The 23409-nt window shown below is 56.8% G+C and overlaps 1 protein-coding gene across 16 annotated transcripts in view; it reads left to right on the forward strand.

Moving 5' to 3' along the window:
* HDAC5 (histone deacetylase 5) overlaps positions 1-22169 on the forward strand; it is a 34465-nt gene extending 12296 nt beyond the window's left edge. For 3 of the 16 annotated variants that reach the window (XM_077164208.1, XM_077164210.1, XM_077164203.1), the window contains 26 exons: positions 462-536; positions 1328-1462; positions 10930-11189; positions 11290-11434; positions 11514-11646; positions 11919-12049; positions 12214-12360; positions 12449-12561; positions 12905-13036; positions 13209-13431; positions 14350-14561; positions 14838-15119; positions 15871-16036; positions 16859-16992; positions 17371-17491; positions 17936-17985; positions 18104-18211; positions 18619-18674; positions 18818-18905; positions 19862-19981; positions 20223-20320; positions 20495-20613; positions 21151-21284; positions 21580-21664; positions 21793-21958; positions 22048-22169. In XM_077164208.1, coding sequence (XP_077020323.1) covers positions 462-536; positions 1328-1462; positions 10930-11189; positions 11290-11434; positions 11514-11646; positions 11919-12049; positions 12214-12360; positions 12449-12561; positions 12905-13036; positions 13209-13431; positions 14350-14561; positions 14838-15119; positions 15871-16036; positions 16859-16992; positions 17371-17491; positions 17936-17985; positions 18104-18211; positions 18619-18674; positions 18818-18905; positions 19862-19981; positions 20223-20320; positions 20495-20613; positions 21151-21284; positions 21580-21664; positions 21793-21958; positions 22048-22087 — 3473 coding nt within the window. In that variant the 3' untranslated portion in view covers positions 22088-22169. Of the gene's footprint in view, positions 1-19; positions 537-1327; positions 1463-9444; positions 9539-10929; positions 11190-11289; positions 11435-11513; positions 11647-11918; positions 12050-12213; positions 12361-12448; positions 12562-12904; positions 13037-13208; positions 13432-14349; positions 14562-14837; positions 15120-15870; positions 16037-16858; positions 16993-17370; positions 17492-17935; positions 17986-18103; positions 18212-18618; positions 18675-18817; positions 18906-19861; positions 19982-20222; positions 20321-20494; positions 20614-21150; positions 21285-21579; positions 21665-21792; positions 21963-22047 lie in introns of those variants that run through there. The other 13 variants (XM_077164214.1, XM_077164217.1, XM_077164205.1 and 10 more) reach the window with 9 other exon arrangements.
* The last annotated feature ends 1240 nt before the right edge of the window (positions 22170-23409 follow it).

Here is a 23409-nt window from a genome sequence, read left to right on the forward strand (position 1 = left end):
TTTCAGTCTCCTGCCAGCTGCCGGCGGCTCATTCGGGAAGGAGGAGCAGGGAGCCGGGCCCAGAGCTGTCACCCAGGGCTGGGAGGGAACACAGAGCCCGCCTGCCCACTGAGCTCCCCTTCCTGTCCCTGGAGTATTCAGCGGTACCCCAGCTCCCAGGGAACTGGGGAAAGGCGGCCGTGCCTGCGCCTGTAGAAGAGAGCTCGGCCTGCAGCTCCCGAGCCTCCCGGCTCCTCCCGCTCAGAAGCTCCCAGGCCGGATGAGGCACCTCCCCGCAGCGCGGGTCCCAGCAGCAGTGGCCTGAGGGAGCCCCTGAGCAGTGAGGGCCCCGCCTGACCACCTTCCCGTTGGTTGACGCCCCGCCTCGGGCGGCCCCCTCCCTGGCATGCTGCTGGTGCCTAAGGCTCAGGGGCTCGTGGAGATGCTGCAGACCATCTATGAGACGGAATCCTGTTTCTCAGCAGATGGGATGTCAGGCCGGGAACCATCCTTGGAAATCCTGCCGCGGGCTCCTCTACACAGCATCCCTGGGGCAGGTAAGTGCCTCGGTGTCCCCGCTTGCCCTCTGCTGCTGGGCATCCCTGTCCTTGGGGCTGCGCAACTGGCTCTGGTTCTTGCCTAAAGGAGATCCCGCTTAGATCTTTCTGGAGGGCTTTGTTGAAAAGATATTAGCTGCAGGGAGCCATGCCCACAGAGATGGCTTCAGTTTGGGCTTTAGTGTCTGGCTTCTCCACCTGATGATGCACCTGCCCTCTCACTAGCCTACCCTTGCGTTCTACTACATCTCTGTGAGCACTTTGGCCTCTGGCAGGGTCAGCATCTGCTGGTGGGAGCTGTGGCTTGCTAGCGAATCCTGGCCTAGTTGGCACTGCAGCCAGAGGGGTGGAAGTGGGTCAGTGACCTGCCTCCAGGCTGCCTGCTCCCTAGGTTTGGGCAGGGGAAGGAGCCATAGCTGGTTGTCCACAAGAACAAAGGCTACCTCAGCTTCTGCACCGGGTTCTGGGAGACAGGAGACAGAGTGCAGCAACTTCTGCAAGTCCCCAGTCGAGGAGTCCCCTGCGGATCAGACACTTGGGGAGGAGGCTCCTGCTGTTGCAGAGTTAGGCATAGGGTTAGCAGCTGGGCTATTGGAGACCATGGCTACCTTAGCTCCTGGCTCCCCCTAGGCCCTGTTTTACTTCTATCTCATGAGAATGAAGGGGTGTTATTCTGGCTCAGAAGGGCTTGAGGACCTACCCTGCTGCCACTTTCTTAGCAAGAACTTTTTTGGGCCCTTGGCTGGAGGTTGGGTTGTCCAGAGCTGAGCCACTCCCTCTCTCTCTCCCAGGAACCTGTTGGCAGCATCAGGCCTTCCTGGCACAGCTTCCTTACCAGGCCGGCACCACAAGATGCTTCCTCCAGGGAGGGGCCTACTGGACCCATGCCTCCTCGGCCCCTCTTGGCAGCAGCTTGGCATTTGGGTGTGGATATCTGTGAGGGGCAGGGAGGGGAGGGCTTTGCCTATGGGTCCCAAGCGTTGAATTGGAAGGTGGGATCTGGGGGCCTCTGCACTATGGTTTGGCTCTGAGCTGTCCAGGGATAAGGTTGTGGCCAGTCTGGGATATGTCAGAGGATGATGGTTTTGGAAGATTTAGAAAATCCTTGGAACAAGGCTACCATCTGCCCAGGCAGGGATGCCCATGCAGCCCCCTAGTATAGGGGCCTAACCTAGAGGATCCCCACATAGTCTCCTGGGATAGAGGCATAATCCTTAGGAGCAGTCTTGCTGGATCCCCACGCAGTCTCATGGGATGCCCAGGGAAGGGGTATAAGTCTACAAGGCTGGTCCCAGGCTTAGTCTAGTTGAGTCTATGGCTCTTGCTAAAATCCCTGCCTGCTGAACCCTACCCCAAAGCCTCTAGAATTCAAGATGATCTCTTGGAAAGCAAAGTGCTGGCCATGCAGAGCATTTGTTTGGGGGCGACTCTACCCCTCTTGGCCGTCCTGCTTTGTCCCTGCTGTGCCTTGCCTCCCAGCAGCAGCCACTGGTTGGCCTGAAGTTTTCTCCTCCTTTTGCTCGCATTCCTCTTTTCAAGTTAGTCCTTCAGGGATGGTCCCGGCCCATCCCTCGCCTAAGGCCACCTACCCCTCTCCGGACCCCCGGCTAGTCCTTTCTCCAGGTCCCATCTCCTCCTCTCGACTGCCTGGCCCTTGAAGTGGTGGCATGGTCCATGCTGGCAGGAGGGAGGCGTGAGTCACCTCAGCCGCTCAGGGAGAGGGCTAAGGAATGTTCCCCCTGCGCAGCTCTGATGCTGTGTCTGTGACGCGACTGGGGACAGATATAGGCCTGGAGCTCGGCTGCCTTGCTTTTTTTTTTGGACTCTGGAATGTAAACAGATGTTTCAAATAGAAACGCTTTAACCTTTGGGTTAAAAAAAAAAATCCACCCTGGATAAACAGGGCCATGAGGGCCCAGGCGGCCTGGTGTTTCCCTCCCCCTGCCCCTCCCCCCCAATCTTGATCCTTCTCCAGACAGGATGCAAAGGCCTGTGGCTGAAAAAGCAGGTGTCCAGGGACACTTTCTTGGGTGGTGTCTGTAGCAGGGGCCTCCCTGGCCCAAGGGGTTAGGGAAACGGGCTTTCCAGGGTGGGTACCTACCCGGCACCTCCAGCAGCGTGTCTTTGGAACCCTATTTCAGGGGCAGCCCTTGTTCTCTGGGCTACCTTGTTAACTGCTGGTTCCCCTGCTTCTAGCACTGTGCCTGGCACATGGATGAATGGATGTTGCATGAGGTAACTGGTGTCTAGGGCCGATGGCAGAATTCCTGGGTTCTGTTCTGGGGCTTGGCCCTATGGGTGAATAGACAGCTATGGGTGGGATACCCCAGTGGGTGAGCCATAGCCATAGCAGACAAAGCCCATGGGGGATGCGGGACACAGGAGGGGGCAGACCACAGCAGTCTGAGGTTCTCCTTAACAGATGAGAAACAGTGCCCAGATGGTGCCCAGTGGGCACCACCACCATCCAGGCCTTGTGTAACCAGGGAGCTTGGACTCTGGTATGGGATTCCCAAAAACACAGAGCTGGGGAATCCCTCCCTTCCTTCTTTGAGCCTTAGAGTCCCCTCTGCCCTGGCCTGAGTAAAGCTCAGGCTTGGGCAATGGGCAGGTTATTATGGGAAGGCATGGAGGGGGAATCCCCTTGCCCCATTGAGGGAGGGTATAAATCCTGCTTGTGCCAGGAAGGCATGCTGTGGATATTGGGGAGTGCCATGGAGTTTAGTTTTGGTATCAGGATTCCTCCTGGGTATTCAGATTCATGCTCTTCAGGCCATTCAAAATTTGGCTGTGTGGGGACTAAGGAAGGCAGGAAGGGTGAGCTTTAGGGATGGGAAGGGAACTAACATTATTTTAAGGTATTATGTACAAGAGTATCAGGTGCTTTCCTTACTTTATCTCGTTTAGGAAGCTATTAATAACCATGTTTTACAAAGGGGAAGACTTAAGTTAGAAACTTGCACAGTCATGGGAAAAGCAAGTAACATATGGGATCCGAACTTGGGTCTGTGAGGAGGGCCATTGCTAACCCACACAGAAGCTCCTTTGTGCAAATTTTAAAAAGGTACCCCTTCTTCTTAATGGATACATCCCATGCCAGGAGTACATGGCTTGGCAATTGGAGCACAGGCTCAATTTCAGCCCCAATTTGCCCCTTCAGTTAGGTGCCCTTGTGCAGTATACAACCCGCACAACCTTTCTGTGTGTCTCCGGAGTTTGTGCTCCTAGAGTATAGCGACCAGCCCGGCCTTGGGCAACTAGCTACTGAGGTTTCTGAGAGGAGGCTTTGTGCTCTATAAATACCTGGGACCACTTGTTCAGTTAGCTCCCTCTCTGCAGGGATTTCTGCCCAAGGGGAGAAGTGGGCCCAGGACCAAAGTTGAACACCCTCTTCCACATAGCCTCCTCCTGCCTTCATTCCCTCCTTCTTCATCCCCTTTTCTTGTTTTTGAGGCCCTCAGCTGTCCCTTCCCTGCTGTGCAGCTGCCAGACAGGAAATCAGATTAACCGTGTCCACACACACAGCTGTAACAGCTGTCAGGTCAGCAGCAGAAGGGAGTGCAGGCGGCAGCCCCAGGGACACTGTGGGCAGTCGGTAGTTCTCAAACCTTCATCGCAATTATCAAGGGACTGCATATTGAAGTGCATATTCCCAGGCTTCGACCTCAAAGATTTAGATTCTATGGGTTGACCAAGGAACCAGCATGGATTTTAAACATCCATCTCAGGTGATTCTGATGTGGGTAGATTCATACCATGCTTGGAATAAGGGCTGGGTGGACAGGGGTCATGGGGCCCAGCAGCCTGCCAACAGGTATCGCCAGCAGCCCTGGAAGGCCCCAGTGGGCCTTGGGACTCCTGGGAAGACATTGTACTCACTGCAGAGGAAGGGAAGCTTTTGTCCCAGTTAGAGGCGAGTCCAGATCCCAGCAGCTTGGGAGTCTGGAGAGGATGTTTTGAGACACCAGGGAGCAGGTGTCCCAACCCCAGCTGGGCTGGGGGATTATGGCAGGAGGCCATGTGGACAGGGCGCCCTGCTGGATGCACAGGAGTGGGTTGTGCTTGGGGAGTGGAGGCAGATCTGCTCTGGGGCCCCTACCATTCCACCCCAGGTGTGGAGTGAACAGTCGCGGCAACAGCTGCAGACTTTGAATGGTTGATGTGCCTTTTAATTGCCTCTAGCTTTGTGCCCAAGTATTTCCTGGAAATGGCTGGGCCTGGAGAAGAATCTACTTTACCTCCAGACAGCATCCCAAAGTCAACGACTAAGTCCATTGTCACCAGATAGGGATGCTTTGTGCCTTCCACCAGGGCTCTGCATCCCCTAAGTTTAAATCCTTTCAGATTCACTGTCTGCTTCAAGGTTACTGGGGTTCCCTCCACTCTGCTCCCTTCTCCCCTACACTCCCTGGTTCTGGTGTCCTTGTGGCAAAAAGGATTGTACAAAGTCACAGAAAAAGCAAGTAACATCTGGGTTTCAAACTTGGGTCTGTGAGGAGGGCCAACCAGGAACCCTTGTCTACATCCCTAGATCCTTAATACAGAGTTTGGCTCCTTGTCCCATCTCTCATTACATTCAAAAGCAGCTCTCGGGGAGTTTCCCCTTCTGTTTTACAGTGGGAGGCAGAGAGGGAGCAGCAGAGCAGGGGTTAAACCTGGCTTCTCCACCTCCTTTGCTGGCGAGCTTGGACAGATCCTTTCTTCTCTGGCCTCACTTTCCTCTTGTGTCAGCTGGGGGAGCTGAGTCGATGATCTCTAGGATCCTGCCTGCACTGACATTCCAACATCTCTGCAGCCAGTTTCATGTTCCTTCTGTCTTGAGAGGACAGGGGCATAGGGTTTCCCAAGCCCTTTCCCCAGGAAGATGTGGAATAGTGCTGGGGAGAGAGGCATTGCCTGCAGCAGGGCACAGCGCACGGAAGAATTTCTGACTGCTTGGAGCTGGGAACCCTGAGAATAGGGGCCAAATATATGTCTCTGTGCTAAGGTGGGTTTTTGAGGGATAGGAGAGAGCCCCCCAGCTGTGGGCAGAACTGCACAGGGACAGAGTGGCACTTCTCGGAGGTAGCAAGGTAGGTGCGACAGCCGGAAAATGCTGAGGGGGAGGAGGGCTGTTCCCAGAGGTTGCTTCCTCCTGCATTGGGACCTGGCGCCTCCGGCCTGTGCTGTGGAGGGCCCACAGGAAGGGCTTCGATCGAGACAGGACCACAGAGTGACCTTAGGACCTATGAAAAGCTAACTCAGGCAGGAGTCGGAACTTGGCATTCTTGGATGGAATCCAGGTGGTCTGTGAACTTGGCCCCACGTAATTCTCAGTATTTCACTTTGTGCCTTTTAGAAATGTTATTCTGAGAAGCGGTCCATAGACTTCATTAGACTGCAGAGAGGGGCAGAAAACAAAAAATGTTGAGTCCCTCCTACAGGGAGGCTTTCAGTAATTCTAGAGATCAACACATGAATAATAGCCTTGACTAGCATCTCTTGGGATCTCACTGGGCCCTGTGCCAAGCTTCTCTGCATGTGTTATCGTCTTTGAGTCTAAAGACTCTGGGAGGTGGGTGCTGTTGTTAGCCCATTTCACAGATGCCCGAATGGAGCACAGGGAGGTGCTCAACGTATTGCCCTAGTAAGCGGCAGAGCCTGGCTTGGACCGTGGTGTTCTCTTATTCCAGAGCCCTTGCTCTTAACCATTACGTGCTGTGTGTTTGCTTATGTTAAATGAGGGCTCGTGAAAATTGCTAGGTGAGAGTCATACTCAACTTGCACATGTGGAAATGTCTGTCTGAATTGTGGCAGAACCTGTTGCGCTAAATTGACCTCGCTCGTCCTGTAATAGACAGAAATAGATCATGGGAAAACCATGCTTGATGGGGAGGGGCCACCGTCGTCATCAGCCAAGCAGTTTGAAGTACTGTTCCCTACCTTCTTCCAACCCCCTTCGAGGCCAGGACAGGGACCAGAGCCTCTCCCAGTCTCCAGAGGGACAGAACACGGTAATTAGCCATTGAAGGGAGTTGCTGACTCTCCAGCCTGACAAGGGAGGACCTGAGGGTTTGGGTGCAGGTGGAAAGTATTGTTCTCTAAGGCGGGCTGCCAGTCCATTGCTCTTCAGAGGGGCCAGTTGTCCAGGGCTAGCTTGTGCTGAACAGCTGGGGCTCCCCGTCCCAAAGCCACACTGCTCCTGTTTGTACACTGGGAGTCAGAAGACCTGGGTTCCAATCCCTGCTCTGCTGCTGCTGAGCTTGAGGCATCTTCCCCAGAGCAGCCTGTCTAGGCTTGGTCTCTTTGTCTTTGTAATGAAGGGCTTGAAGTAGAGGAGATCAAAGGTCCCTTTTACCCCCTGTCCCCCTTTCTAGGGCAGCTCTTCAGATCCAGAGGTTATCTGATCTTTCAGGCTGTATAGACATTCCAAACAGCCTTGATATATTCTGCCTTGTGCTCTGCATATGCTGGGGCCTCTCCCCAGACTTCTGTGGCTGGTGGTTCCTGGGAGCCAGGTCTTTACAGAGCCAGGGGCTATATGTTTACATCTGCCAGGTGGGTCCTTACACCTTCCCATCCTTCTTCCTCCAGGGCCTCTGCAGGAGGAACTAAAGGTGCCATTTACCCGCTGGCCAGGGTTTCTGGGATTCTTGGTGGTATCTCCAAGAGACAGCCTAGAGGTGGGGCACAAGTTTTGGTGTGTTAAGAGTGGAAGGCTTGACCTGCCTCTTGGACAGCTAGATCTGTTTTTTCTTTTGAGCCCTTTTCCTCAAAGGTACTGCTAAAACCTGCTCCTCATGTCCCAGAGCTCCTGGTGTGCTTGGGGACAGTGTTCCGATGTATAGATATCCTCTTCTCTTCTAAGGTACAAGAAGTTGCCCCCTCAATATCTTTGTCATCTTCCCCATATGAGCCGGGCTATTCCTTGTAGTGCTACTGAAGAATTTGCCATGGAGGACCCCCTAAGCTGATGGGGCTCATAGAGAGGAGGGAGACCCAGCTGGGAAGGAAGGAAGGAAGTCTCACTGAGGTGTTGCTACTGCCCAGTTGTGCCCGGAGCTGGCCAAGCAGCCCCTTGTGAGCCACAGCCTGGGGTGTGATTTCAAGGGTGTGTGCGGGGCCTCTCCGATGGCTGGAATGTGTGGCCTGGGCTGGGGCTTCTCCGCGAGGGCAGAGTCAGTTCAGAGGACAGAACGGTGTTACCTCTTGTTCCTGGAGCTGCCACCTGCACTAGGAATGGATGAGTGTATTGAGCAGAGGCAGGGTAGGGTGGCCTAGTGCCTGCCTCCGGATGACTCCTTGAAGTCTCTCTGACCTCCGCAGGTGGTCACTGTGCTGACTCTGTGGCCTCCTCCCTCTCTGTCAGAGTAAGGCAGGGGCGGTGGGGACAGAACCTAGGAACTTGACCTCTCACATAACTCCCCCCTGGCCTTTCAGGAGGCTCTTTGCCAGTCAGAGCTCCCAACTGGTCCCCTTAGGGAGCAGTATCCCTCTTCCTGACCTCTTCCTTTTCTAGAGATCCTTCAATCTTCTCTGGTCCACCAGGAGGTGGCCAAGAGCCTCCTCTTGCCATGACACAATCACTTCTCCTTCCAGGTGCTTTATTCTGATGGTAACTCGTGCCAAGATGGTAGAGGGCACAGATCCTCGAGGGGGTGCCAGGCCAGCCAGACTCTAGGTTCTGTGCCCAACAGACTATGTTCAGAGGCCCCCTTGTCCCTTCTCCCCATCCTTTCTCTGACTGCAGCAGCTACAGCCACAACCCTTTCCTTCTTGGATGGAGCCAGGTTGCTACCTGGCTGACCTCTGGGTACTGAATGCTGCCCAGGCCCCATGGGGCCTGTGGATTAATACTCTCCAGCTCTTGCACTTCCTGCTTGCATGGGAACGAGGCCGCATGGTGGAGCCTACGGGCCTCCTCGCCACCTGCATGCCAATGGAGCTATGGCTCCCAGTGGGAGTCCTGGTGGGAGATTCCCCTTGCTTGAGTCTGTGCCCTTTCCTCAGGATTCCCGCGAGGGAAGCCAGCGCTGCTGGCGGCAGTTCCCGCCCAAGACAGGGTTATCTGTTGGGAGCCAGGACCGCTTGGACCCCTGCCTTTCTCTGGGCTGGCGGGCGGGCTGGCATCCGGCTCCTGCAGCCCCGGCACTGCCCCGTAGCAGCAGGCTGAAGCCTTTCCACTCTTGGCTGAGTGATCTGAGTGTTCTGGGCCAAGCCTGCCCTGCCTAGGAACAGACAATTCTCTGGCCGGCTTGGGACCTTGCTCTGCACCTCAGGGCTGGGGAGACCTCCCTGCTTTGCATTCTACATTGGGACTAGAAAGGCCTGCTGCAGTTTCCAAGGGCCCTTCCTCCTGGTGCTGGAGCAGGACATGGGTTGGGAGGGAAAGGGAGTGAGTGTGCATGTGTAACTCCACCCTCCCAGCCATATCTGGCCATCCTGCAGATGTGGCTCTGGCCTCGTGGCCACAGAGTCGTCAGTGCGGCTGGCGGACAAACCACAGAGGAATGTGCCTAGCAGGGCTGGGGGAAGAAGAGGCTGTGGGGACACGGACATCCTGCTCAGGCTTTTCCTTCCCCTCTCTCCCCCTACACGTCCCCACTCTTCCCTTTCCTGGGTCCCAGAGGCCCCATGGAGACATGTGGTGGCATGGCCTCAGCCTTTGGGCCTCGTTGGTGATCCCCCATTCAATACTGGGCTCCCTGGAGAGACCCAGGCCCATAGACTGAACCGGAGGAGGGGGATTCTCTTAGCTTAGCCCTTAGCCCACTCTGCCCCCTCCCAGATCTCTCTATTCCTGATGAGAGTCTGCAGCGGGGGGCCCGGGCAGGGCTTATGCACAAGGGCGGAAGACACTGGCAGCCATCAGCATGTGGGCATCCGTCCTTCTCCGGGCCTGGCCTGGAGTGGGTCTTTTTTGCCACAGGAGAGTCATCCCAGCTCCCCATGGCCACCCTGGGCTGAAGCAAGGGAAGTGAGGGCTTTCTTTGGAGAAAGAAGTAGAAAAGAAACAAGATGGGGTCAGTCCTGCCTCTTTCATTTCCTCCTTCCCAGGCAGTGGGTAGCTTGCCTTCCCCTTCCTGCTGGCATTAGGAGGCTTTGTGGGGTGTGGGCTGGGCTTGGGACTCCCTGCTGGTGTGGCATTTGCCCAGTTGCCTTGGCAACCACAGGACAGTGGTGGGGAGTGACTTTCAGTGGCCAGAGGACAGTGTGCTGGGATCAAAAGGTCAAGACCCAACCCTTTCCCATAAGCCCATTGGATCCTTTTCTACTCCCTGGGGCCCCTCGGCCCAGGCCCATGTCCCTGGGTCTTGGGACCCTTTAGGCTCTTCTACACCTTCCCCGTTCCCAGGGTCCTCCTCGGGGACTGGAGTGCTGAGATCTCCGCCTCAGCCCTGCCCTCCCCTGTACCAGTACCGTCTTCCTGTCTGATTCCCTTTCCTTTCCTGTCTCCTCCTCCCACCTCCTCCCTCCCGCCTGCCCGCCTATTCGCTCATTCCCCCCCTCCCCCCTCAAGCACAGCTGCTGTTTGGCTCACGCTATATATAGAGGCATTTTCAGGGTAATTACAATAAAACTGTTGAAAGGAGATAATCCAGCAAAGGAAGTGAGTCTGACTCCCAGCCCCCCTCCCGTCCCTGGCTTGGTGCAGCCCTGCACCCCTTTTCCCTGGGTCCCCTGCTCGCACCCCTCATTCCCACAGTACCTCCCTCCCACTCGGTCTGCCCCTGCTGGGTATAGGGCAGGAGCCAGAAGAGAAGGTAGTGATGTCCAGAAGGTTTCCACAGGCCTGTCCTAGGTTAACTGAGGGCCCTGGTTGCTAGCTTATCAGTTCTAGAAGCAGCCTCTGTGCCTCAGTTTCCCTTCTGGTATAGGCTTTTTCTTTGGTGGGTGGGTAGGTGGTGGTGTTGAAAGGTGAAGGAGGAGGCTTAAGACAGTGGTTAAAGTGTAGGAGTTGGATTCACATCTTGATTCTGTGATCACCTAGTTGTAGGTCTTTGTCATGTTACTTAAACCTCTCTAAACCTGTTTCCCTATCACTAAAATGGGTTCATAATAGCATTTAAGTCATAGGTAACCAAGAGGCTGTTGAGGTTTAAACGAGTGATTCACATAAAACTCTGGCACAAAAATAGTGTCAGTTCTCAGTGGCAGTAATAATCATGTGTTGCATACTCGAATGGGCTCTGTACTTCATACTTGTTGAAGTTCATGGCTTCAGTCTCATTTAAGTGAGAAATGAGACTGTCATCCCTGGAGTGGGGGGATTTAACTGGCCCCTCTCTCTCTGTTCGCTTGGGGCCTTGTAGTCCTGCTTGGTAGCTGCCTGGGTGCCAGGCTGAGGGCTGTCAGGGACTTGTGGGGTCCAGGTCTGAGCCCTCTGACCCCTGCCTGTCTCATCTCCCCACAGTGGAGGTGAAGCCGGTGCTGCCAGGTGCCATGCCCAGCTCCATGGGGGGTGGGGGCGGAAGCAGCCCTAGTCCTGTGGAGTTGCGGGGGGCTCTGGCAGGCCCTGTGGACCCTGTTCTGAGGGAGCAGCAACTGCAGCAGGAGCTTCTGGCACTCAAGCAACAGCAGCAGCTGCAGAAGCAACTTCTGTTTGCCGAGTTCCAGAAACAGCATGACCACCTGACACGGCAGCACGAGGTCCAGCTGCAGAAGCACCTCAAGGTGAGCAAGGGGGGTGCAGGGTGGAGGATTCACGCAGAACTCTGAACCCCCTACCCAGACCCAGCTCACCCACTGCCTCCCTCCCACTGTGCCCCTGCAGCAGCAGCAGGAGATGCTGGCAGCCAAGAGGCAGCAGGAACTGGAGCAGCAGCGGCAGCGGGAGCAGCAGCGGCAGGAGGAGCTGGAGAAGCAGCGGCTGGAGCAGCAGCTACTCATCCTGCGAAATAAGGAGAAAAGCAAAGAGAGTAAGACCTGGGGCCTCCTGGGGCCAGCTGAGATGCTGCCCCCCTCTATTAGGGTTCTGGCCCTAAGCCCCCAGGTCAGCTGTATCCTGTCTTACAGGTGCCATCGCCAGCACTGAGGTGAAGCTGAGGCTCCAGGAATTCCTCTTGTCGAAGTCAAAGGAGCCCACGCCAGGCGGCCTCAACCATTCCCTCCCGCAGCACCCCAAATGCTGGTAATGCGGCTGGGCAGGCATGGATGGGCAAGGGTGCTCAGGAACTGCCTGGCTACAGGAAGGCAAGGGCCTCCTGCTTTGTGACCATATATACATAGGTCCTGCGATCTCGCTTGAAAGATGAGAACCCACCCTGGTTTCTCTCCTTGTTTCCCTCTCCGGGACCCATTTCCTATCCCTGTCTATATTCATAAATGAGATTGACAGGTGACAGGTCCAGCCAATGGGTTCTAACCTAGATCTGCTTTATCCTCCTCCACCCCTCACTCCAGGGGAGCCCATCATGCTTCTTTGGACCAGAGTTCCCCTCCCCAGAGTGGTCCCCCTGGGACGCCTCCCTCCTACAAACTGCCTTTGCTTGGGCCCTATGACAGCCGTGATGACTTCCCTCTCCGCAAAACAGGTAAGTGGCCCTCCTGGCCTCCAACAGTGTGCCTCCCTGGAAGTAGAGATGGGAGTGTGGAGAGGACAGGGCTGCTACCATGAGGCAGTGCTGACCACAAGCTGGGCTGCAGGCACCTGCCCAGGTGTACAGGGGTGTCTGAGCCACGGCTGTCTTCTCCCCAGCCTCAGAACCCAACTTGAAAGTTCGCTCAAGGCTAAAGCAGAAGGTGGCTGAGCGAAGAAGCAGTCCCCTCCTGCGTCGCAAGGATGGAACTGTCATTAGCACCTTTAAGAAGAGAGCTGTTGAGATCACGGGTGCTGGACCTGGGGGTAAAGGCTCTCCTTCTGTCCCTGGTCAGAGGGCCTGGGAGTGGGGGGTGGCCGAAAGCAGGCCACATGACAGCTGCTTCTCCCGCAGTGTCCTCTGTATGTAATAGCGCGCCAGGCTCCGGCCCCAGCTCTCCCAACAGCTCCCACAGCACCATCGCCGAGAACGGCTTTACTGGCTCGGTCCCCAACATCCCCACCGAGGTACAGGCCTGGCAGAGGACTGGGTTGGGTGGGGGACGAGGTGGCTGCCTTTGCCTTGGAAGAATGCAGTTTATTCCAGTCTACCTTGCTGAGCATACCGAGCAGAGACCTCTCTGCCTGCGTGGATAGGCTGCAGGGACCTTGCCTGGACTTGATGTCCTGCAGGGGGATTAGTCCCCCAGGTCCATACAGGGCCCTGGTTTCTCAGTCGCTCCCCCTTGAGGCTCAGGGTTGGGGGAAAGGGGCACGAACCAGGGACCTTGGCCTCAGTCCCAGGTTGCCCTCCCTTGCTGGCTCCCCTTTGCCTCCTCTCATATGCCTGTCTCTCCCTACTGCTCCCCAGATGCTCCCCCAGCACCGGGCCCTCCCTCTGGACAGCTCCCCCAACCAGTTCAGCCTCTACACGTCCCCCTCTCTGCCCAACATCTCCCTAGGGCTGCAGGCCACGGTCACCGTCACCAACTCGCACCTCACTGTAAGTACAGCGTGCAGACCTATCACTCCCTCAGTGCTGGGCCTGGATGTCCTGAGAGAGATCAGAAGGGTCTACCCAGAGCTGGGGGTTGAGCAGAGGGTAGATGAGGAGTGCTGGCAGGACTGGGTGAGTACCAGCCCCTCCCTTATTTCCCTCCCCTCCCCACCACCAGGCCTCCCCGAAGCTGTCAACGCCGCAGGAGGCCGAGAGGCAGACCCTCCAGTCCCTGCGGCAGGGCAGTGCGCTGACGGGCAAGTTCATGAGCACATCCTCCATCCCTGGCTGCCTCTTGGGCGTGGCCCTGGAGGGCGACACCAGCCCCCATGGGCACGCCTCCCTGCTACAGCACGTGCTATTGCTGGAGCAGGCCCGGCAACAGAGCACCCTCATCGCAGGTGAGTGGGTGGCGGTTGTGCCAGGGTGAGTGGGCAACCTGGGCCCCCTTTTTTGGAGATCAAAGGCAGGACCAGCCATCAGGGAAGAGCAGCTAGGGATACTTTCCAGCTCTGTGACAGCTCCCTGCAACAGCATCATTGGCTTCTTCCACCTTCTACAAATATTTATTAAATACCTACAGTGTGCCCAGCATGCTTCTCAACAAAATCTGCTGCTGTCAGGGAGCCCCCATTCCAGAGCAATGCTGGCTAAAAGAAATATAATGCAAAACATGTATTTAATTTAAAATTTTCTAATAAACAAATTTTAGAAATGTAAAAATAAACAGAAAATTGATTTTAGGAACATCTATTTAGCCCAGTATAGGCAAGATATCATTTTAGCATATGATCAATATAAAGAATTACCAATGAGATGTTTTCCTTTTTTTTTTATACTAAGTCTCTAAAATCTTCTGTATATTTCACAACAGCACATCTCAATTCAGACTAGCCACGTTTCAAATGCTTAATAGTCACAAGTGGCTTGTAGCTGTGGGATTGGACAGCACAGCTTTAGACAGTCAGTTTTTAAATACATGCTGGCATCAGAAGGGGTCATGCCTCCCAGCTCATTGGGATCCAGAGGGAGTCTTGTTTCATTTGGAGAGAACTAGTCATTGCTCACAAGGAGGTCCTGAGACTACACGACAGTTGATTAAGCAAAAGAATGGTAATTCCAGGAAGGCTTTCTGGAGATGGTGGCTCTGAACTATGTAGTAGGGAGGAGGAAAACTGGCTCAGATTTGATGATGGGATGCTCCAGGCCCCTTGATAATTTTTCCTGAGTGTGCAAGTGGATGTGTTTTAGAAGGGGGAAGAGTCCTGGGGTAGGTTGGAGCACCTGGTACCCTAATGGTCCTCCCCTCCACTCCACAGTGCCACTCCATGGGCAGTCTCCGCTGGTGACGGGTGAACGTGTGGCCACCAGCATGCGGACAGTGGGCAAGCTCCCGCGACACCGACCCCTGAGCCGCACACAGTCCTCACCACTGCCCCAGAGTCCCCAGGCCCTGCAGCAGCTGGTCATGCAGCAGCAGCACCAGCAGTTCCTGGAGAAGCAGAAGCAGCAGCAGCTGCAGCTGGGCAAAGTGAGTCCGGAGAAGCCAGTATCCTGGGCTGTGCTGGGGACAGGGCCCATGGGGATGCCAGGCTGGCAGGAGGTGGGAGGCTGAGACCGGGACCAGTTCCCGGGCTGTGTTTGCTCTGAGTTGTGCCCTAGCCTTTTTCTAATCCACATAGAGGTGCCTTCTGGGCTGGTGGCAGCCACTTGGGAAAGGGGAGAAAAGGATCTGCCATCCTAGGCCATGGGCGGCAGGGTGGCTTCCCCTCCCCAGCTAATATGCTCCTCCCTGCTGTGCTCCCAGATCCTTACCAAGACTGGGGAGCTGCCACGGCAGCCCACCACCCACCCCGAGGAGACAGAGGAGGAGCTGACAGAGCAGCAGGAGGTGTTGCTGGGGGAGGGAGCCCTGACCATGCCCCGGGAAGGCTCCACAGAGAGTGAGAGCACACAGGAAGAGCTGGAGGAGGAAGAGGAAGAGGAGGAGGAGGAGGAGGAAGATTGCATCCAAGTCAGGGACGTGGAGGACGAGAGTGGTGCTGAGGAAGGGCCCGACTTGGAGGAGTCCAGTGCTGGTTACAAAAAGGTGCCCGCCCCTCCTGGGCCAGCCCTCAGTCCCCATCCCTCCGGCCTTCTGCTCCCATTTCCCACTCTTTCCTCTCCCTCTTCCCAGCCTGTGTAGCTGCCGGGCTGTGCAGGGCTTCCTTCTGAACAGGAAGGGCAAGGGGCTGACTGGACGGAAGCCTGGAGCTGCGTCTGTGTCTCAGTGCACCAGCGCCCTCTCTGAGCACCTCCAACTGCCCTGCCTCTCTGCTCGTGTGCGCATGTGCATGCCTGCATGTGCGTGTGTGCTTGCGTGTGTGTGTGTGTGTGTGTGTGTGTGTGTGTGTGTGTGTACACGTGGCCTGTGTGTATCTGCGTTTCTGCCTGGGTAGGGCGGCCTGTGCTGTGCGCTGGTCCCCGTGTGCGTGTGTACACACACTCCCCCGCGGTTACTACAGTCTGCCTTGCGCCCAACTCCATTCATCGCGGACACAGCCGAGCCCTCTGGGCCTGACTCATCCCTCCCCCTCACAGCGCCCCCGCCCGTCCCAGCCTCTTACCTCAATGTTACTCTTTTTGCGTGACTCATCTCATCCCCCCCACCCCACCCCATCCCTCACCATCTCCTGCAGGCTAGAGTGTCTCCTGTGCCTGGAGGGAGAAAGCGGGAGGAGGTGGGGGAAGAAGGAGGCTTGGAAGAGAGGGACTGGATCCTTGGATGCCCTGGAAGGCGCCTGCCCTCACTTGCGTCTTGGGCTAGGCCTCACCCAGGCTCCCTCCCTCTCACCTCCCAGGTGTTCTCCGAGGCCCAGCAGCTGCAGCCGCTGCAGGTATACCAGGCACCCCTCAGCCTGGTCACCGTGCCCCACCAGGCCCTGGGCCGCACCCAGTCCTCACCTGCTGCCCCCGGGGGCAGGAAGAGTCCCCCAGACCCGCCCACCAAGCACCTCTTCACTACAGGTGAGTGCCCACCCACCCTCTACCCCCACCCCTGTGTGCCAGTGTCTGTTAGATTTTTTTGCCCTGAGCCAGGGAAGGGCAGTGTGCAGAGGTGCAGCCCCGATCCTGAAGGGTTTGCCAAGCCCCCTCACAGCAACCTGGAGGGTGAGAGGACCTTAGGCCTCCCTCTTCTCCCTGTGTGCCATAGCTGCCATGGTAGCCGGTGGCAGCCTCGGCCCTAGCTAGGAGGGGGGTGAGAGCCCTACCCCTCCCACCCACCGCCGGACTTCCGGTCACCAACCCCAATCCTCAGAGCCCTGAGTGCAGAGAGCCCACTGTCTCAGTTGGGTCTGCACTACTAGCTTCCCTTCCCTCTCCCTGTGAGGTCTAGAATGAAGATACAATCTGTTCCAGAAAGCCCTTCCCCAGGCAGCTGCCACATGCTGGGCTCTGAGGGGGCACAGATGTGCCCGAGAATGGGGAGTGGTGTGTGTGGGGAGAAGTGGGCAGGCAGGGCTGCACCAGGAGGCGGGAAAGGAAGACAGCCATGGGGCAGCTGGGGGTGTGCTGTGCTGTGGGTAGCAGGAACAGCTTTGTTGGGGCTTAAAAAGCAGGGATGCTTTCAACAGACAGTAATAGAAGAAAGGAATTTTAGGAGCGAACACAGGGGGCAGAAGCCAGAAAGGACAGGAGTGTGGGAGGGTGGCCTTGGGGAGGTATTGGGGCTGGCAGTGGCTGGGAGAGCTTGGTGCGCCCTGCTAAGGGTCCTGAGGGTCACGGCAGTGGCCATGCGGTGACCCTGAGCCCGAGCGGTGCCGGCCGACACGCGTGCCTCGGCCCCAGGTGTGGTCTATGACACGTTCATGCTAAAGCACCAGTGCATGTGCGGAAACACCCACGTGCACCCCGAGCATGCCGGCCGCATCCAGAGCATCTGGTCCCGGCTGCAGGAGACCGGCCTGCTTAGCAAGTGTGAGGTAAGGGAAGCCCCCTTCCAGCCCCCGACTCAAATCCAGTGGAGGCCTTTGTCTCTCCCCTCTCAGTGAAGCCTCTCTCCATGTCTCTTTCTCAGCCTCTCTTCAACCCCTGATCCGGGGCCTGTCCCCCAGCCACCCTGAGTTCCATCCTTTGCATCCTGTTTTCCCCCATGGTCCCCAGCTGAATGGAGGAGGGTCCTGAAGAAGGGTTCTGGGGGGCCAGAGCATACTTTCTCAAAGATCTTTGGTTCTCTCGGAGTCAGAAAGCGGCTCCACCTGCCCCAAGCTGGGGAAGACAGAGAAGGTCTGGGGATCAGGGAGATCTGGGCCTGCACAGGACCCTGCTCACTGGCTCCTCCTCCCGCCCTCCGCTGGCAGCGGATCCGGGGCCGCAAGGCCACGCTGGATGAGATCCAGACTGTGCACTCTGAGTACCATACCCTACTCTACGGGACCAGCCCCCTCAACCGGCAGAAGCTGGACAGCAAGAAACTGCTCGGTGAGCTAGCTGGTTGGTGGCTAGGGCTTGGGCCAGGGCATAGGGGGCTGTCAGGAAGGCTGCTTGGCCAGGGTAGGCAGGTGGATGCCAAGGGCCCTGGCCAGCCCCTTTGGCAGAGTTGGCATGGGTCCCATGTTGCCCAGTTCTGGGGGCACCATTCACAGAGAAGGTGACATGAACAGAGCAAACTGGTGGTGTGCAAAGCAGGAGGATCAAAGGTGGTGGGTCCATCTCGGTGATGGGAGAGAACTGTACCTCCAGAAATGGGGTGCCCCTGCCCAGAGCAGGGGCACAGCCTGCTCCTAACTGACGTGGGCTGCAGAGGTCTGACCGTGCTTAGGTCTGGGCCTGCTTTTTCTGTGGCTGAGCTCACTGGCTGACTCCATCCTGCAGCCCTGGCAATTGAGGCGACTTGCAGAGTAGCTTTGTCCCTCTTCTCTGCAGGCCCCATCAGCCAGAAGATGTATGCCATGCTGCCTTGTGGGGGCATTGGGGTGAGTAGGATGCCCACCAGTGAGGGTGGGCGGCTCTCTCAGCTTTCCCCTACCCCCCTGCCACCGTGGCTGCTGTCTTACTCCTGGGCCTACCCCCATGCTTGCCATCCCCCTGCAGGTGGACAGTGACACCGTGTGGAATGAGATGCATTCCTCCAGTGCCGTGCGCATGGCGGTGGGCTGCCTGGTGGAGCTGGCCTTCAAGGTGGCTGCGGGAGAGCTCAAGGTGAGTGTGACCTGTGGCTTAGGTACCCCTTGGCTTGGTCCTGCATCCTCAGGAGCGGAGGATGGCAGCAGCCTCCCTCCTTTACACTGTTGTCTGGAACCTCAACCCTCAGGTACCAGGGTGAGGAGGAGGTGATGGCTCCAGGGACGGCTGGCGGGGGGGGGGGGTAAGGAGGGACCAAAAAGAGACACCAATGTCTGGTTTTCTCATGGATGGTTCGAGGGCAGAGATGGCACCTGCCTGCCCTGGAGGCCGGTGGTTAGCATTCACAGTAGTAAGTTGAATTATGTTTTTCTGATCTGTGTTGTCTTCTCTGCTTGGCTTTGCTATCTCTGTGTGGCCACCCTGCCTTCCTGTCTGTCTCTTGGCTCTGTTCTTGTCGGTCCCTCCTTCCGCCACCTCATCAGAATGGATTTGCTATCATTCGGCCCCCGGGACACCACGCTGAGGAATCAACAGCCATGTGAGTGCTGCCCCACCCCTGCAGAGGCCTCTCCCCACCCCTCACCCCTCTCCCTTTCAGACAAAACCGATATCCTTTGCTCCTGGAACAGAGGTCACTGGAGCTGACCTCGCTACCCTTTTCCCCCCTCCCACACCCCTCAGGGGATTCTGCTTCTTCAACTCTGTAGCCATCACAGCTAAACTCCTGCAGCAGAAGCTGAACGTGGGCAAGGTCCTCATCGTGGACTGGGTAGGCGCAGGCTGTGGGGGCGGCGAGAATCCCTGCCCCGGTGGCGCCCCCAGGCTGCCCACTCCTCCTGGGGCTTGGCCTCTAGGCCCTGGTCTCTTGTCCTGATGACACACCTGCTGGAGCATCAGCCCAGCCCTCGTGCATACTGGTGGGCCTCCCTCCTCACAGCGAGGGACTCGAGCTGGTTTTAGCCCCTCCCCTACCTTGTAGTTGGAAGCAACCAAAGGGATTTCATTCCATGAAGGGGAGGGACAGCGGTGGGCACTGCAGGCCGCCACTCCTGAGTGAGGGGGGTGTGTCAGGAGCCCCGGCAGCACTGACACATACCGACAGCCACCCCACATGCTGTAAATTGCAGTGCATGTTTCTGTAAATGAACACTGAGATGTCGGGTGACTTACCCAACAGCTCTTAGCTTGACATGCTGGCACTGGGTTTCTGACCAGGCCTTTTGACCCTCGAAACTTCCGCTCTTGCTACTACATGAGGCTTCACAAACCCTGCTTCTGATGGCAGAGGGAAAGGCCCAACACTTCCTGTGAGCTGGGGAAGGAGCCTAGAGCAATCCTCAGCGAGGGGGAAATCTCTTTGAAGTCCAACTTTGACTTAAAAATCCCTGCAAATGTTGTCTTCTTCAAAATGTACCTGTTTGTTTTGAATTCCTTACTAATTAATTCACCTTAAGGTTTCCCTCCAAACCGTTAAATAGAATTGATCCTGCAGAGAGCTAGACTGTGTTTATCCCTCAGCTTTTCCTGTCCCCTGCTTGGTGCCCTGTCTGTACCCACAAATCCTGGTTAGAGAAGTGTGGGGGTGATACTGTGAAAGGAACACAAATGCCCTCTAGTGCGTGGTGGGCCAGGCCCCTAGAGTTCACCATGATGGGGAAGATCAGTGGGATTTTAACCTTTGGGTCAGAGCCTGGACCTTTCTGACGCCTCCCCACCTGCCTTTAGGACATCCACCACGGCAATGGCACCCAGCAAGCCTTCTACCACGACCCTTCTGTGCTCTATGTCTCGCTGCATCGCTATGACAACGGGAACTTCTTTCCAGGCAGTGGGGCTCCTGAAGAGGTACAGCCCCTGAGGCCCTCAGGGAGGCAGTAGAGTGGTACTTGGCAGGGAGCCCAGAAGCCTGTGCTGGTGCTGCTGGTACAGGGGAGCCCAGGCTCCTAGTGGGAGGACCAGGGCCCTGGCAGACCTCTGGGCAGAGCAGAGGTCAGTGGACTGAGAACAGAAGGCAGGGGTGGGGATGGGGACAATGCTTGGGAAACCCAGGCAGTGAGAATAATCCCCTCCCCCACTCTGGTGCCAGGTTGGCGGAGGGCCGGGCGTGGGGTACAATGTGAACGTGGCATGGACGGGAGGTGTGGACCCCCCCATCGGAGACGTGGAGTACCTGACGGCCTTCAGGTGGGGCTGAGAAGGGCCACGGGAGGAGGAGTGGGCCCCCCTGCCCTGCAATGGGAGGGGCAGAAGACACTCACTTTGCATGGATGGAGGGGGGTTGTGTCTGGAAAGAGGACAGGGTGGGGGTGGAGCCGGGCCCAGCCATCTGTGGGCTCAGCTTGGGCCATCCCTTTGCAGGACAGTGGTGATGCCCATTGCCCATGAGTTCTCCCCTGACGTGGTCCTGGTCTCCGCCGGGTTTGATGCTGTCGAGGGACATCTGTCTCCACTGGGTGGCTACTCTGTCACCGCCAGATGTGAGACTGCTGCGGGACTGGGGTGGAGGTGGGGGCGTGATGGAACTGTGAGGATGGGCTTGAGCAAGGATGTGAGGCAGGGAATGGCTGAGCGTGTATTGCAGAGGGTGGGGTAAGGCGAGCTGGGCCGACTTAGGACTTGGATTATCCCTTAGCCACCCCCACACTCCCCCTGACAATCTCAGCTTTGGGGAACTCACTGGTGTGAGTAGCACCAGGGGAATCTCCTGCTGGAGTCTTAGAATGGAGCTTGGTGATACGAGATGTTTTAGTAGTGCTACTTAGAAGGCAGCATGTAATTGGATTATTATTTTTTTTTTTTTGGCCAGTCTGTTACATTTTGTCTTTAATGAAATAGTCTATTGGCATTAAATTTTATTACAGGTATATTTGGCTTTAAAATCCACCATCTTATTCTGTGTTATTTGTCCCACCTCATGTTGTTGTTGACCCGCCCCCTGCCCTCGCCTTTCTTGCCTTGTTTTGAATTTTTTGTTTTTCACCATTCCATCCTCCTCCCTCCACCCATCCCCAAAGGTTTTGGCCACTTGACCAGGCAGCTGATGACACTGGCAGGGGGCCGGGTGGTGCTGGCCCTAGAGGGGGGCCATGACTTGACCGCCATCTGTGATGCCTCTGAGGCCTGCGTCTCGGCTCTGCTCAGCGTGGAGGTGATTGCTGCAGAGGGGTCAGGGGAGGTGGGATAACAGCCAAGGAGGGGAGGCGCCAACAAAGGATGTCCTCTTCCCTGGGTCAAGCAATAGGGAGGGAGGGCACCTAGGGAAAGGTTTTCCTGGATCCTAGAGACAGCTGGTGGCCAGGGAGGAGTTTCTGAGAAGGAACTACTTCTGAAAGGCTGTGCTTTGACACCTGCCATGAGAAATTCTAGGACTGGATGGGGGCAGTTCAAGGGACCTGTGTCCCTACCCACTGCCCACCCTAAGCCTTCTCTTCTTCCCTTCCCAGTTGCAGCCCTTGGACGAGGCAGTCTTGCAGCAAAAACCCAACATCAATGCAGTGGCCACGCTAGAGAAAGTCATCGAGATCCAGGGTGCGTGGGGATGAGCAGAGGGGGCTCAGGCCTCAGCCTGCCCAGGGGGCAGAGCTCTTGGGGGCCCCTCGGCTGGGGATGTCTGAATGGGTTGTCTACCCTCCCTGACCCTGGCCCCCCTTCCACAGGCAAACACTGGAACTGCGTGCAGAGGTTTGCCACCGGTCTGGGCCGCTCCTTGCGGGAAGCCCAGGCTGGAGAATCGGAGGAGGCCGAGACTGTGAGTGCCATGGCTTTGCTGTCAGTGGGGGCCGAGCAGGCCCAGGCTGCTGCAGTCCGGGAGCACAGCCCCAGGTAAGGCCCCTGCCTAACTCTGTCTTTGCCCATAGCTGGTGCCCCCCTATCCCCCTACTTAATGCCCCTTGCTGTGCTTATCCCCACAGGCCAGCAGAGGAGCCCATGGAGCAAGAGCCTGTCCTGTGATGCCCTGGCCCCCATCCCTCTGGGCTTCATCATTGTGATTTTGTTTATTTTTTCTATTAAAAACAAAAAGTCACACATTCAACCACGTGTGCCGTGTGGGTCTCTCAGCCTTGCCCCTCCTGCTTTTCTAGGCTGTTTCAGGCCCCACTCTCCTGTGGCTCACATCTCAGCTCTGGAAGTTTGCTCCTTCTGTAGGGGGTGGGGTACACTTTCCAGCCCCCCTCCCCCCACTGTAGCCTACACTTACTTTCCTGCATTCTGTCTTTTCCCCCCTTGGAGCCTGGGCCAGCTCAAGGTGGGCCTGGGGGCCGGGATAGTATCCTCAGGTTCTGCGGTCTCCTTGAGAGAGGAGGGAGCACTAAGTTTGGTGCCTTGGCTTCAGCCAATTTAGGAGGGAAATGCCTTACTGTGACCCTCCTCCCCTTTCCAGCCTCAGGGGAGGAACTGGAGGGCCCCTCTACAGTCTTACGGTGTACAGTGGAGGAGAGGTGGGCTCCCACCCTGCGGTTCTCCACCCTTTTCCCCCCCCCGAGCTGCCCTCACCATCTTGACATAGACTGCTCTTTCGCCTCCTCCTTTCCCCCAACCTCAGCACCCAGGGGAGCTCCCGTGCCCTAGGATGTGGGCCTGAGGGCTGCGGGCAGGGCAGTCTTGCTTCATGCTCCTCAGGGCCTTTTTCCCCTTCCCAGTGATTGAAATGGGGGAGAATGTGTAGGAAGGGATGGGGCAGACTCCTGGGTTCCCAGGGGCCAGCCCTGCTTTCCACCTTACCCTTTGGCTTCCTTGCCCCTCTGCTGGCACAGCCTGGGGATGGGGAGATGGTCCCTGCAGGGGGGCTCCAGGCTGGTGAGAACCCCCCTGCTGCTCAGGACCAGCTTTCCCCCAGCCATCCAGGTACAACTGGGTGGTCACCGGGCTACCTCTTTCCTTCACCTCTGCTTTGAATCCTGGGGATGGTGAGAGGGGGTTCGAGGAGGGGTCGGGCCAGAACCCAGAAACCCAGGAGTCTGTCTTCTGCTGGAGCTTCCCTTTCTTGTGGACTCCCTTCTTAGCCAAAAGAAGCTAAGACCAGGAGGGGGCTGGGTGCTGACCCTTCAACCCCAGGAGACCTGCCAGGGCCCTCTGTTTCCTGGAGCTCAGGTGCCCACAAAGCTCCCAGGAAATGCTTTCCAGCCGGTAGGAAACCAAAGATGGGAAGTGGCTCCTAGGGGGCTGAGTCTTCCTCCCTTCTCCTCCCAAACACCACATATACTTTGTTTCCTCCCATTCCAGGGCTCCACTAGTCTGTTTACATATTTATTAGCCTGATGGGGGCCTGAGCA

Source organism: Tamandua tetradactyla, chromosome 6 (assembly GCF_023851605.1).
Source record: "Tamandua tetradactyla isolate mTamTet1 chromosome 6, mTamTet1.pri, whole genome shotgun sequence".
NCBI classification, from domain to species: Eukaryota; Metazoa; Chordata; class Mammalia; order Pilosa; family Myrmecophagidae; genus Tamandua; species Tamandua tetradactyla.